General features: G+C 49.7%; 1 protein-coding gene across 1 annotated transcript in view; it reads left to right on the forward strand.

Annotated features, from left to right (window-relative positions):
- Nucleotides 1-3,534: 3,534 nt before the first annotated feature.
- Nucleotides 3,535-12,500, forward strand: part of tbx2b (T-box transcription factor 2b) — a 10,561-nt gene continuing 1,595 nt past the window's right edge. The window contains exons 1-8 of the mRNA XM_070905402.1: nucleotides 3,535-3,589; nucleotides 3,880-4,734; nucleotides 5,738-6,005; nucleotides 7,765-7,911; nucleotides 9,334-9,410; nucleotides 9,602-9,771; nucleotides 10,816-11,399; nucleotides 11,923-12,500. The exon at nucleotides 11,923-12,500 is cut by the window's right edge and continues 1,595 nt beyond it. Of these exons, the coding sequence (XP_070761503.1) occupies nucleotides 4,376-4,734; nucleotides 5,738-6,005; nucleotides 7,765-7,911; nucleotides 9,334-9,410; nucleotides 9,602-9,771; nucleotides 10,816-11,399; nucleotides 11,923-12,372 (2,055 nt within the window). The 5' untranslated portion in view covers nucleotides 3,535-3,589; nucleotides 3,880-4,375 and the 3' untranslated portion in view covers nucleotides 12,373-12,500. The remainder of the gene's footprint in view (nucleotides 3,590-3,879; nucleotides 4,735-5,737; nucleotides 6,006-7,764; nucleotides 7,912-9,333; nucleotides 9,411-9,601; nucleotides 9,772-10,815; nucleotides 11,400-11,922) is intronic.

Below are 12,500 nucleotides of genomic sequence, written 5' to 3' on the forward strand. Positions count from 1 at the left end.
TTGAGTTTGTCATGAATTCATCTCCAGTAAAAAAATAATAATAATAAATGTTGGTTTTATAGAACAATGATGCATCAGGTAGGGCCTGTTCCTGTCGTCAGAAAGCCTCTCTTTCTTTGTATTGGTGCAAATAATATGATGGTATGGTGCTGTGTGTGCGTGTGCGTGTGCGTGTGTGTGTGTGTGTGTGTGTGTGTGTGTCGGGGACGGGTTGAGGAAACATTTTGCTTTTCTTCAAGTGAGAGCTGATATGTTTCATTCAGCTGAGTGAACTGTGGAGGAGCACAGGAGGAGGAGGTGGAGGAGGTGAAGGAGGAGGAGGAGGAGGAGGAGGAGGCTGCTTGTAGCGGCACGAGGAGGATGAGGGAGGAGAAGGAAAAGTGAAAAGGAGGAGGAGGAGGAGGAGGAGGAGGAGAGGGCCGCTGGTCGCCGGGTTTCCATGTGACAAGGGGAAATATGAGGGACTTTGACAGGTCTTAAACGGTCTGGCGCCAAGGCCTCAGTCTAGCCGCTAAATATAGCCGGAGAGATGATGCAGGGAGATGGGAGGAGAAGATGGAGAGATAAAAAAGGGAAGAAAGGAACAATGTCGAGGGGAGGAAGAAAAATAACAATAGTTGATTTTAGACGAACACGGCGCAGAACTGCCCCGTTATGTTGTAATTAGAGCGCCTTCGGCCCGGATCGCTGACACCGGGTGGCGGAAGACGCTCTTGACGCATTAACGTTTTTCCACGTCTGCAGCCGCATTGCATCGTACCGAGCGGACGGCTCAAGGACACGGAAAGGCTTCCTTCGCTGTACGGACGCAGCACATCACGCAAAGCAGTTCCCTCACTCTAAACACGGTCCCAGCTGACAGCTCCCCTGCGTCTCCCAAGCTAAGGCAGGAGGAAAACCTCCGAGGGCCAAAAAAAAACTTCTGCATTGGCTCCCGTTCTAACATGTTTCCAAACTCGCCAGATCTTTTCCTCTCCGCGATTGCTCCGCTTCTCCTCCGCATCCCCAAAGAACAAGTCTAAGGAGCACGTTTACTGCCTGCTCCCATTAATCCCTCCGCGCAGAGAGTAGTGTCAATCTACCCGCACACAGTGGCCCTTCTACGCAGATCTATACCCAGCAGCAGCAGCAGCAGCAGCTCCGAGCGGTCCTCCCTCGCCTTTAATGGCTTTTAAATCGCGCGTAATGGAGATTTCTGTACCGTTGACGGCACAGAACAAATAAATGGGGACTAATTTGCACAAGCGTTGTTGATACAATTATCCAGTCGAGTATCCCGGCAAAGAAAAACCGTTATCCACCTCCATATGTTGCTAATCTTTTCTTTTTTTTTTTTTTTTTTTTTTTTTTTCTCCCTCTCTCCAAGTAAAGCTCCATGCATGCAGCTCCAAAAACAAAACAAAACAAAAAAAAGTCTGACAAACCGCCGCCGCCGCCGCTCCCACGCCCCCCCCCCCCCCCCCCCCGCCCCCCCCTTCCCCCTCTTACATCTCTGTCATTTCATAAATCTGAAGGTGCAGCATTCCAAACAAGTCAGCTGTCCGGCCAAATTACAGCAGAAGAGCCGCCACCATGTAACTCTGAGGAAGTCTGGGAGGTATGTGCGAGACAAACCTTGATGATGATTTTACGTTGTACGTGAAGTTGATGCTCGCTGGCATTTATTCTCCAAACACCTGGCTGACTGAAACTACACCTTTTTTCCTCTCACACACACTGTCACTGAACTCTGGCTCTGCTGTTGATGCCTCCTCTGCGTGAAACAGTTGATGCTCGGGGGACTTGTGTCTGATCTAATGTGTGTGTGTGGGGGGGGGGGGGTTTGGGTGGGGGCACAGCGTAAAAAAAAAAAAAAACAGTTTTGGCTTCTCTCAGGTATGGTGCGCGCTCTGTTGTGCTGTGGCCTGCCGACCCTTTACGCGCGGCTGTGTCGATCTGATGGAAGCCGAGCAACAAGTGTGTAACGCGGCGGAGACGTGCAAACATTTCGTGCTCTTAAATCACGCAACATGCTGCGCCCGGCGCACAAGCGCGGGCCGCTGACAGGCGCAATTTGTTTGGGTCGCGTTTGATGTACGATTTTGTCTCCTGCGCGGCTTCGTCTGATTGTCGTTTGGCGGCGTTTGACGCGTTAACAACGCGGGTTTATCGACGTGATTCGAGGCCGGTAAGAGTTTTGTACGCCTGTCAGCCGCAGAGACTGGGCTACGTTCCAAGGGGTTAATAGGAAATGCGCAGTTGTATTGGATTATCACTTTTTGCGTCAGTTTCTGTCGAAGTGACGCTTGTGGCCCGCCGCGCATCGCCGTCCTTCCCTGGCCGGAGAGAGAGCAGCTGTTTATCCCAAAAGAAAAAAAAAAAAAAAATCACATCTGACACCGAGTCCTGACCGAGGCAGAAAAGTGGAGCGGAGCCGCAGATGAGGCTGCTGTGGGGGGGGGGGGGGGGGTGAGGGGGGGTGGCGGGGCGGAGGGGCTCGCACATGCGGGACTTCAGGGTAAATATAAAGAGACAAGAGATTGTTCTTATTGTGGCGCATCAGCCGACTGGCGCCGAGCGGCTCTTTAACAAACTGAGTCCGAGTTAATCAAGAGCTGCGGCACAGGATTTTTCTAAAGAGCTCAGCAGAGCGGAGTGCAGGGAAGCTGCCCCCCCCCCACCACCCCCCCCCCCCCCCTGCACACACAACCCCCCCCGCTCCTGCCTGGCTCCCGGAGTCCCGCACTGTCCTTGGTTTGACAAAATACAACCTGTCGGAGATTACACGCTACCACGGCCTGCCCTCAGCCCCGAGACTGAGCACTAAATCATCTCATCGCTGCGACTGTTTGATGTGGAAATACAAACAAAACCAAAAAAAAAAAAATCCACCACCCCCGACCCCCCGACCCCCCGACCCCTCGACCCTCGACAAACCAGCAAAACCAGCAGGGATAATACAAGTGCACGGACAAGAAAAAATATTTCACCTCATCTAACAATACATTTTGAAATAAAAAACTCTTAAACACGAGAGAGAAATGTAACTTTGTCTGCATCCGACGGTGGAAGTTTGGTATCGAAGTGAGCACTCACCGCGTTCTTTCTCCCTCATTTGTCTCTCAAAATGCATTCATCTTCATTCATCTGGTTTCCTCTTCTTTTTTTTGTCCTTCATCTGGGTTTGTCTTTTCCAGCTTTGTCTCTTTATTACGCTGCCGCCGCCGCCGCCGCCACCGCCGCCGCCGCTGCTGCCGCCGCCGCCGCCTTCCAGTTACCTCGGATCCGGAAAGACGCACTGATAAATGGCTCTCGCCTGGGGAAGCCGGGGCTGTGTGAGGCTGAAGTCGTGTACACGCACGGCTAACGTAGTCTGGGCCGGTGTGAGGCAAATCCAGCCTAAGCGTCATAACGGCCGATAACGTGGAATAATTACAAGTCTGTTATTATAGAGCAGCGACCGAGAGAGAGAGCAGCAGCAGCAGGCTCTTTGAAATTAAATCTCTCCGGAATGCGGAGCGTGAGCTGCGAGTCGTGGCTTTACTGTTGTGGAGGTGCTCTGAAAGACAGTGGTAAACGTGGAGAACCGGAGCTGTTCCTCTGTGTTAAGGTGAGTATTAAGACAGTGAGTCTGTGGACAGGTTGGTTTCTCCGAGGAGGCGACATTGTAAAAACGCAAGCCGAGAGAGGTGATGCCTCCACCGGCCAAGAACTGAGGGCTGACCCGGCGTTTGGCTGGGAAATGGGGGTGGGATTTCCCGATCTTTCCTGTCATTGGTTAATATTTTATTCTGTTGACATGTTTTCTTACTGCTAATGCTTCCGACACCTTCTTGTCCACCCCCCCCCCCCCCCTCTCTCTCTCTCTCTCCCCCTCCCCCTCCCCTCCCTCTCCTACAGTCTGGCCGGAGCTGTTAGAACCACGCCTATAGGGGCCCACAATTGGTCCAGAAAGCGTAAAATCAGCAATCAAAGGGGCTTGGTTCATTAGTGTTGGGGATGGAGGCAGGAAGGACATGTGAGATAGTCACAGATCTGCAGTGAACGGGGCCACATCTCTCCAGTCAGTGTGGGATGACTGAAGCAGAGAAACAGCTTATTTATCTGAGAGGCACTCAGCGCAGCCGGGCTCTGCCTTCACAGCGCCGCGTCTACTGAAAGGACTCGGCGGAGGAGCCAAAGGAAAAGCAACATCAACAGCAACTCTGGGCTATTTTCTTCACCCTGTTAACGCGCTGTGTGTTTGACAGGGTGCCGCACTCCTCTGTAGCCCGACAACGCTTTACAGAAATTAGCCCAAACTGCTCGCGAAGCGCGGACTTACACTGGCTCTAGATTGGGGGGAAATACCACTGAAAATATCCATTATTTCACTTCGGTTTTTGTGGATGCACCGATGAGAGATCCAGTTTTTACAGGGACTGCAATGGCATATCACCCTTTCCACGCACACCGGCCGACCGACTTCCCCATGTCCGCCTTTCTAGCGGCCGCGCAGCCTTCCTTCTTCCCGGCGCTCAGCCTGCCTCCCGGGGCGCTTACCAAGCCCATCGCGGACCACGGCCTGGCCGGGGCGGCGGAGGCTGGGCTTCACCCGGCCCTCAGCCACCATCAGGCGGCTCATCTCCGCAGCATGAAGAGCCTGGAGCCCGAGGAGGAAGTGGACGACGACCCCAAAGTTACACTGGAAGCCAAGGATCTTTGGGACCAGTTTCATAAACTCGGGACGGAGATGGTTATTACCAAGTCCGGGAGGTAAGATTTACTCAGAACTGACATTCCTCTCGTGGATATACCGAGAATACTTTATTTTTAATTTAAAAAAACAAAACAAAACAAAAAAATCTCGGTGTATAAGCAGAGAACGAGCCACCGCTGACAAGTTTGGAGCAGCTGAAATCCACGTTATTATACGGCAGCCTGTGCGCCAGGCCTTCGCCAGTCGGCATTTATTTCCCCCACCGATTAATAGCCAGCTCCACGATGAATAAAAAATGTCAAGCAAGCGAGGCAATACTGCAATAACACGCCACGCTCCCCTCGCATTTCGCACGAAATCTGTTGTTTTTTAAACGGAGTTCCAGTCCCTCAACTGTGCGCGCATTTGGGAGCAAAACTGGCGTCATTTATGAAGGCAAACAAATTGAATAGAACCAGAATTTATTATTGAAATATTTAGGATGTATTTCCAGACCGATCAAAGGACATGTTTGGGATATTTGGGTTGGGGGGGGGGTGGGTTTTGGGGGGCGAGGGGGGTTACTGTGGCCTGAGCTTTAATCAGGTTTTTATCTCCCGAACTGCATTCTGTTGAGGCAGCAGCGCTTCTGGATTTTATAAACAGGCTGTCACTTCAAAAAGCAGGGACGTGAAGTGGCGTGGTCATAAATACACTGCTCAGCTTTGTAGTGTGGGGCTTGGACAACACACACACATAGACGTACGCAGGCGGACAGATAGCTACCACAGACACAGACACACACACACACACACACACACAGAGACACACACACACACGCACGCACACTATGGCTTTGCTGTGTTGCTGTCGCCTAATTGCGTGTAATATCTGACAATTAGCCTCCAATATTTCCTCTTGTCAAATCGGCGTGTCAGTCGCCTTCAATGGCCCCCCTTTATTTTTTTTGTTGCCAGATTTGTTCCGGTCGTGTGTGATCATCTGATGCTGTGTTTTGGTTGAAAGACGGCGTGTTGACTCCCTGTGTGTGTGTGTGTGTGTGTGTTTTCTCCTCTGCAGGAGGATGTTCCCCCCGTTCAAAGTGCGGATAAACGGGCTCGATAAAAAAGCCAAATACATCCTGCTGATGGACATCGTGGCGGCGGACGACTGCCGCTACAAGTTCCACAACTCCCGCTGGATGGTGGCGGGCAAGGCCGACCCGGAGATGCCCAAGAGGATGTATATCCACCCGGACAGCCCGGCCACCGGCGAGCAGTGGATGGCCAAGCCTGTTGCTTTCCATAAACTCAAGCTGACCAACAACATCTCAGACAAGCACGGATTTGTAAGTACAGAGAGGTTTTGCTTTTGTTTTGTTTTTGTTTTTTTGCTCCCTCGCCCCAGCAGAGACGTTTTGTTTGTTTTTTTCCTCTTCCCACATTTGCATGCTGCATGAGGTGTTTGCTGTTGGAGCAGACGGGGCAGGAGTGTGTTTTAGGTGTTTTTAAGTTCAGATGAAATTTTTATGAAGCATATGGTTGGGGTGGGGGGGGGGGGTAGGGGGGGGGTGGGAAGTGGGTCGTTGTAGCAGCAAAATAATAATAATAAGGAACAGAGAAGAAAAGAAATAATAATAATAAAAAAGAAAAAGAAAACAGAGGGCATAGCAGGTGCTGAATTCAAACTAAAAGCAGGGAAATAAAAGGGAGCGACGCTGGAGCCATTTGAGGCAAATAAATAAGTGCGTCGCCAAATGAAATTTAAAAAAATAAATAAATTAGAAAAAATAGAATACATGCGTTTAAAGATGAAGAACATTTGTGTTGTTGAAAGTAAAGCTGTTGCCACTTTGTCGCCACTTGACTTCCCGCTGCCGCTGACACACACACACTCACACACACACACACACACACAGCTTATGTTTCCCTGCAGCTCTCCACAATATTATCAGCCTGCGTGTTCCTCCTTCCTGCATCCATATGTCCAAAACCCAGGCCCAGCTCTTCTCTGCAGCAGCCCCCGGGGGCCTGCAGAGAGAAGAGCTGGACCTATTTTTATTTTATTTTATTTTATTTTTAATTCTTTATTCTTATTGGGAATATAAAAAGAAAATTTTTAAAAAGTGAAAAAAAAAAAAGGATTAAGTGATGTATTATCAAATCGGGTCAGAGAGAAATTACGTGAATGGCCGAGCTGACTGATAGCCCCTCCAGGCTGTAACCTAATAGGATAGTATCGTGCAGGGTTGTGGTGCTACTTTGTATTATATTAAGTCTACAATGTCCCACAGCGCCTGCATGTTTCACCCACAATATATATATATATTTACCATATATGTAATATTATTTTACTGCTGCAATAATATGCGCACGGATTAGAAATGACCGGAGCAAGTTGACACATTTTCTGAGACCATCTGAGTGGCAGGCGGCGGAGGAGTAACATTTCCGTGTCAGTCTAAATGCGCAATCGGTTACAGGCAGGGTTTTTTGTTTTGTTTTGTTTTGTTTTGTTTTGTTTTAAACACCGGTCCTGTTCAACACGTGCAGGGCCCGGCGGTGCTGCTTATGTCGTCCTGTGGAAGTTGTTGGTGGGGGTGTTTTTTGTTTTTTTCTTTGTGCCTTGCTTGTGTTCGAGCATCTTAAAGATATATTCGCTGTTGAAACGCATGCAAAGTCTTCGATGCTCTCTGTGTGTCAAGACAGAAAGCACCCCCCCCCACACACACACACACACACACCCCACACCCCCTCCTCCTCCTCCGGCCACTGCGCAGAGCTCACGGCTTGTAAAGTGTCTAAACAAATCGCTTGATTTATTTTATTTTATTTTTATTTTTATTTTTTCTTGCTGTGGTTCTTAAGCCTCATCACAACATGTGTGGCCTGGTCAGGTCCCCCCCCCGCCCCCTTTGCCCCGCACTAATTACAGACGAGCCCGCTCGCACGGTAATTACAACAGCATCAATAATAACTGGATGACCCGCGTCAACATTTCCCGTCCAGCGTGGAGTTTATGTGTGTGTGGAGGAGGCGTGAAAAGGGGGAGACACCAAATACCCTGATATTTACTCCAAGGCCGTGTGTTTGTGTGTGTTGGTCCAGACAATCCTGAACTCCATGCACAAGTACCAGCCCAGGTTCCACATAGTGCGGGCCAACGACATCCTGAAGCTCCCTTACAGCACCTTCAGGACCTACGTCTTCCCGGAGACCGAGTTCGTGGCCGTGACAGCGTATCAGAACGACAAGGTGAGTCACTGTTTCACCAACGGACCCTAATATGGCTGCTATCCTTTGCATAATAAATGCCCTACATGTGTCCCCTCGCCACCACCAATCCCCCCCCCCCCCCCCCCCCCCCCCGAAGACTTAATCTGATTTTGTAGGTCGCCTAATTTCCCTGCCGAGGACTCCCATGTCCCACTTGATTTTTAATTGCTGTTGTGCCTGCACTTGGTGGCTGTAGCATATATTTTTCTGACTGTGAATTCAAATTTGCAACCAAAAATGTGGTGTGTGTGGTGTGTGTGTGTGTGTGTGTGTGTGTGTGTGTGATCTGTTCACGGGCTTTATAACCTTGACCAGAGGTGGATAAATTAGGCGTGTAAATGGGGGAGTGTGTGTGTTGTGTTTTTGTTGTGATGCAGCATCAAACATGGCACACGTCCTCTTTATATATATATATATATTTATCTTCTTATGAAACGACACTCTGGAGCTTGAAAGAGAGTGTTTGAATGTATGTGTATATTTGATGGCATTATTATAAGCCTCTTCGCTGACTCTTTGTCCTCCTCCATAAAGCTAATTGGAGCTCGTGTCCAGAGAGAGAGAGAGAGAGAGAGAGAGGGGTGGGGGGGGGGGGTAGCCAGGGTGAGGAGGAAGAGGGTCTTATTGTAAAAGTTTATTGCAAAGAGTCACCATCGATTAGGGGGCATTTAAAAAGCTGGTCACCCTGCAGCCACAGTGGCCAGATGCTGCAAGACACACTCTCTCCCTCTCTCTCTCTCTCTCTCTCTCTCTCTCACTCTCTCTCTCTCTCTCTCTCTCTCTCTCTCTCTCTCTCTCTCTCTCTGCTGTAACGGCGAACGCCTGGAGCGTCTTGTTCATTCAAGGGCCACTTAGGGGCCTCCAGGAGCCTGGAAGCTCCCTGCGAGAGAGCCACACAGGGCCTTTTCCACCCCCCCCCCCCCCCCTCTCTCTTCCACATCAGGACTGTATCGTGAAGCAGCAGCGATCCAAACCGCATTATTAATTATTGACATGATAGTCATCTGTTCGAGTATTGCTTCCACTGCCCTTTTTTTTTGTTTTTTTTCTTCTTCTTCTTTCTTTCTGGGGGAACGGGAGGCTTGTGTGGGCCCCATAGAGGAATATATCGTGGCAGAATTTCCCTCCAGGGCCCTATAAGAATAACGCCCCCATCATTACGCCTTTTATTAATAATGCAAATCCGAGGCCTACCGTGGCTCCTGTCCAACATGCTGGTTTCAGTGTGTGTGTGTGTGTGTGTGTGTGTGTGTGTTAATACGCAGAAACCAGTTGTCCCAAATGTGGGCCAGGTGACGACAATGGGCTCCAGCAGCGCTGTGTGTGTGTGTGTGTGTGTGTTAGTGTGTGTTTTTTAATTCTGGCTCCACTCCTCTTAACATTTGTTGTCTCTTCTGGCAGATAACGCAGCTGAAGATTGACAACAACCCTTTCGCCAAAGGATTCAGAGACACGGGGAACGGCAGGAGAGAGAAAAGGTACCAGAACTGCCGCAGAACACCTGCGAGAATTTACACAGTGTGTGTGTGTGTGTGTGTGTGTGTGCGCGCCCACCATCTTTGTATTCTGCAAGGTCACGGTGTGGCAAACCACCGTGCATGGTTGTTATTATTATTATTATTATTATTAGTAGTAGTAGTAGTAGTAATATTATCATTATCACTGACAGGAAACAACTGACCATGCCGTCCCTGCGGATGTATGAGGACCAGTGCAAGGCGGACCGGGAGGGCGCCGACTCGGACGCGTCGTCCAGCGAGGCTCCGTCCGGCAGGGACGCCGTCCACTCCCCGCTGGGAGCCGGCACCAGCCCGCTGAGGTTCAGCAGACCCGGCCGAGGTAAGAAACGTGATCGGCTCTTTTTATGTAGAACTTTACTATTTAAAGCGACTCGTTTGGATGGCGTTAAATAGGCTAAAATATGGCTGTAGTCTGGTGGTGCTGAGGAGGATCAATTGTTGTCGTGCAGAAAACACTACAAACAAATTGATTTTATTTATTTTTTTTCATTCATTTTTACGCGGGCGGCCACACGATATAGGATCATCATCTGAAACGTGTCAGTAATCTCTGCTGGATTAACAGTGGTGGGCTTGTATTGGTTTCTGCATTCCAAACCTGTCAGCCAATCAAATAGGCCTCCCCCAGATCACCCATTGTGTCTGGCTTTATTTCCTGAATTTACTCTCAGACTGAATCTTTATTTTGATTTTGTTTCATTTTATTTTTATTTACAGTTCATGACGCAGGAGCAGACAGTGTTTGACATCTATGTAGCAACAGTGCGTGTAAACGGGCAAATCAGCCAGACATTTTGGCAGAAGTTAGGATATAGAAGATATTATATTCATTGTATTCACATTTAAATGTGTTCTAACTGAGGATATACAGAGTGTAAATTTCAGTTATATTTCTTTGTAAAGTAAAATGTCTGAAATTTGATCTGGTTTGGGTTTTTTCCCTTCATTTATCAAACTATTTTATTTAACAAAGCCTTAGCCCGCGTTAGGTTAAATGGGCCCAGTTATTAATTTAAATGTGTGGATTTTTCAAAATGTTTGCATACCCACAGCTTTACACCGTTTGACAAATAATACAAAGACGATTGTATGTTACTCTTAAAGATAAACAAAAAAATATATATACTGTAAATCTACATTTAAAATGCAGGCCATGTGTTAAGTTTCCTGTGTAAACATATGGTGGGAAATGTGCAGGGTGGATTTTGAGAGTTCAAGGCTCCCACCAGGTTTATGTTGCCATTCTAGTGTGTGTGTGGGTGTGTGTGTGTGTGTGTGTGTCTCTTTTGTGCTGGCTGGGGGATGAGGTGGGAGATGGATGGTTGGAGGCTCTGCTTACACCTCTCTTCCCCTGCGTTTGCAGATGACAAAACGTGCACTGACAGCGAGCAGGAGCTGGAGCATCACGACGAGCTCTGCGCTGGCTCCAGCAGCCCGGGACCTGAGCCCATGTCCCCCTACAGCTCCAGGTGTGAGGAGCGCGTGAGGGACAGGCCCAGCACGGAAAAGAAGGACGACCCCATATTCAGTATAAAGAACCTCGAGAAGGACAAAGCGGAGAGCAGGCACAGGAAGGACACCACGGACGCGTTGACAAAGGACTCGGAGGCCGGGGGCATCAGTGCCAGCAAGGACGCCTTCTCCCCTCTCATGGTCCAGACCGAGAGCCCCTCGCACTTCAGCCCGGGCCACTTACAAAGCCTGGCTCTGTCTGGCCTGCACAGTCAGCAGTTCTTTAACCCTCTGAGCACCGGATCGCCGCTGTTGTTTCACCCAGGGCAGTTTGCCATGGCCCCTGGAGCCTTTTCTGCTATGGGCATGGGGCACCTATTGGCCTCTGTATCCGGAGCAAGTGGTTTGGAAAACGGCAGCCTCTCCGCCCAGGGCACGGGAGGCACCCCCAACCCCTTCCCCTTCCATCTGTCCCAGCACATGCTCGCCTCTCAGGTAAGGAAGGTCATCCAGTCAGAAAATGATTTAGCTTCAGCCCGTACACCTGTAGCACCGAGCTGAAGTCAGAGGGACAGCTGAGCTGAAGGGTTAGGACGTGTAGAAAAAGATTAGGTGTCAAGTGTTCACGTAAAGCTCACCTTGCGCAGTCCAATCAGAGCGGCGTTTTATTTATTGCTGAAAATAAGCATGAAGCAAAGTTTCAGGTGCATGCAAACACGCAGGGCTTCTGTGAAAGCGCTGACACACGAGGATTTACTGATAAATACAGTCATCAAGTTCCTTTTTTAAACATGTTGTCAGGCTTCTGTGGGGCAAACTATTTGTAATAAGGATTATACGGAAAAGAAAAGAAAGGATTTGTCGAATTTGTTGCTTTCCTATCAGATCTGTCCCATATTTTCATAAAAATGTGTTTTGAATAAAAGAAAGTGAACTGTTGGAAAATCGTTTGACGACTTGACTGGAAAGAGTGATGTGTACAACCGTAACTCCAAGTCTTTCCTCTTTCATATTCCAGGGCATCCCCATGCCTCCATTCGGTGGTCTTTTCCCGTACCCCTACACCTACATGGCAGCGGCTGCAGCAGCGGCCTCCGCCTCAGCCCTCCCAGCCACCAGCACCTCCAGCCCGCTCTCCAGGAACCCCTTCCTGGGCTCGTCCCGGCACCGGCTCCGCTTCAACCCCTATCAGCTGCCGGTGTCGCTGCCTCAGAGCTCCAGCTTGCTCACTGCCAGCCTGCAGGGCAGCCTCAACCCGGGCTCCGAGTCCTCCAAACCGGGCAGCAGGGAGACCAGCCCAGCCCCGGAACACCACAGCAACCATAAGACAGGAGGGTCGAGTGGGAGGACCGTGTCTCCCAAAACCTCCATGAAGGACTCAGTGAATGAGCTGCAGAGCATCCAGAGACTGGTGAGCGGCCTGGAGGGTCAGAGGGAGCCCTCCCCGACTGCAGACTCTCCCAAGTGATGAGGACTCTCATGTTTGGCATGAAGACTTACCAGAGGACTATAAGTGCACATGTCCTGTACAGCACATTACGGAGACTGGGACGAGGGGTTTGACCGATGTGGGTCGGTGAAGGCCGACAACCGGTA

This window comes from Enoplosus armatus, chromosome 5 (genome assembly GCF_043641665.1).
Source record: "Enoplosus armatus isolate fEnoArm2 chromosome 5, fEnoArm2.hap1, whole genome shotgun sequence".
NCBI lineage: Eukaryota > Metazoa > Chordata > Actinopteri > Centrarchiformes > Enoplosidae > Enoplosus > Enoplosus armatus.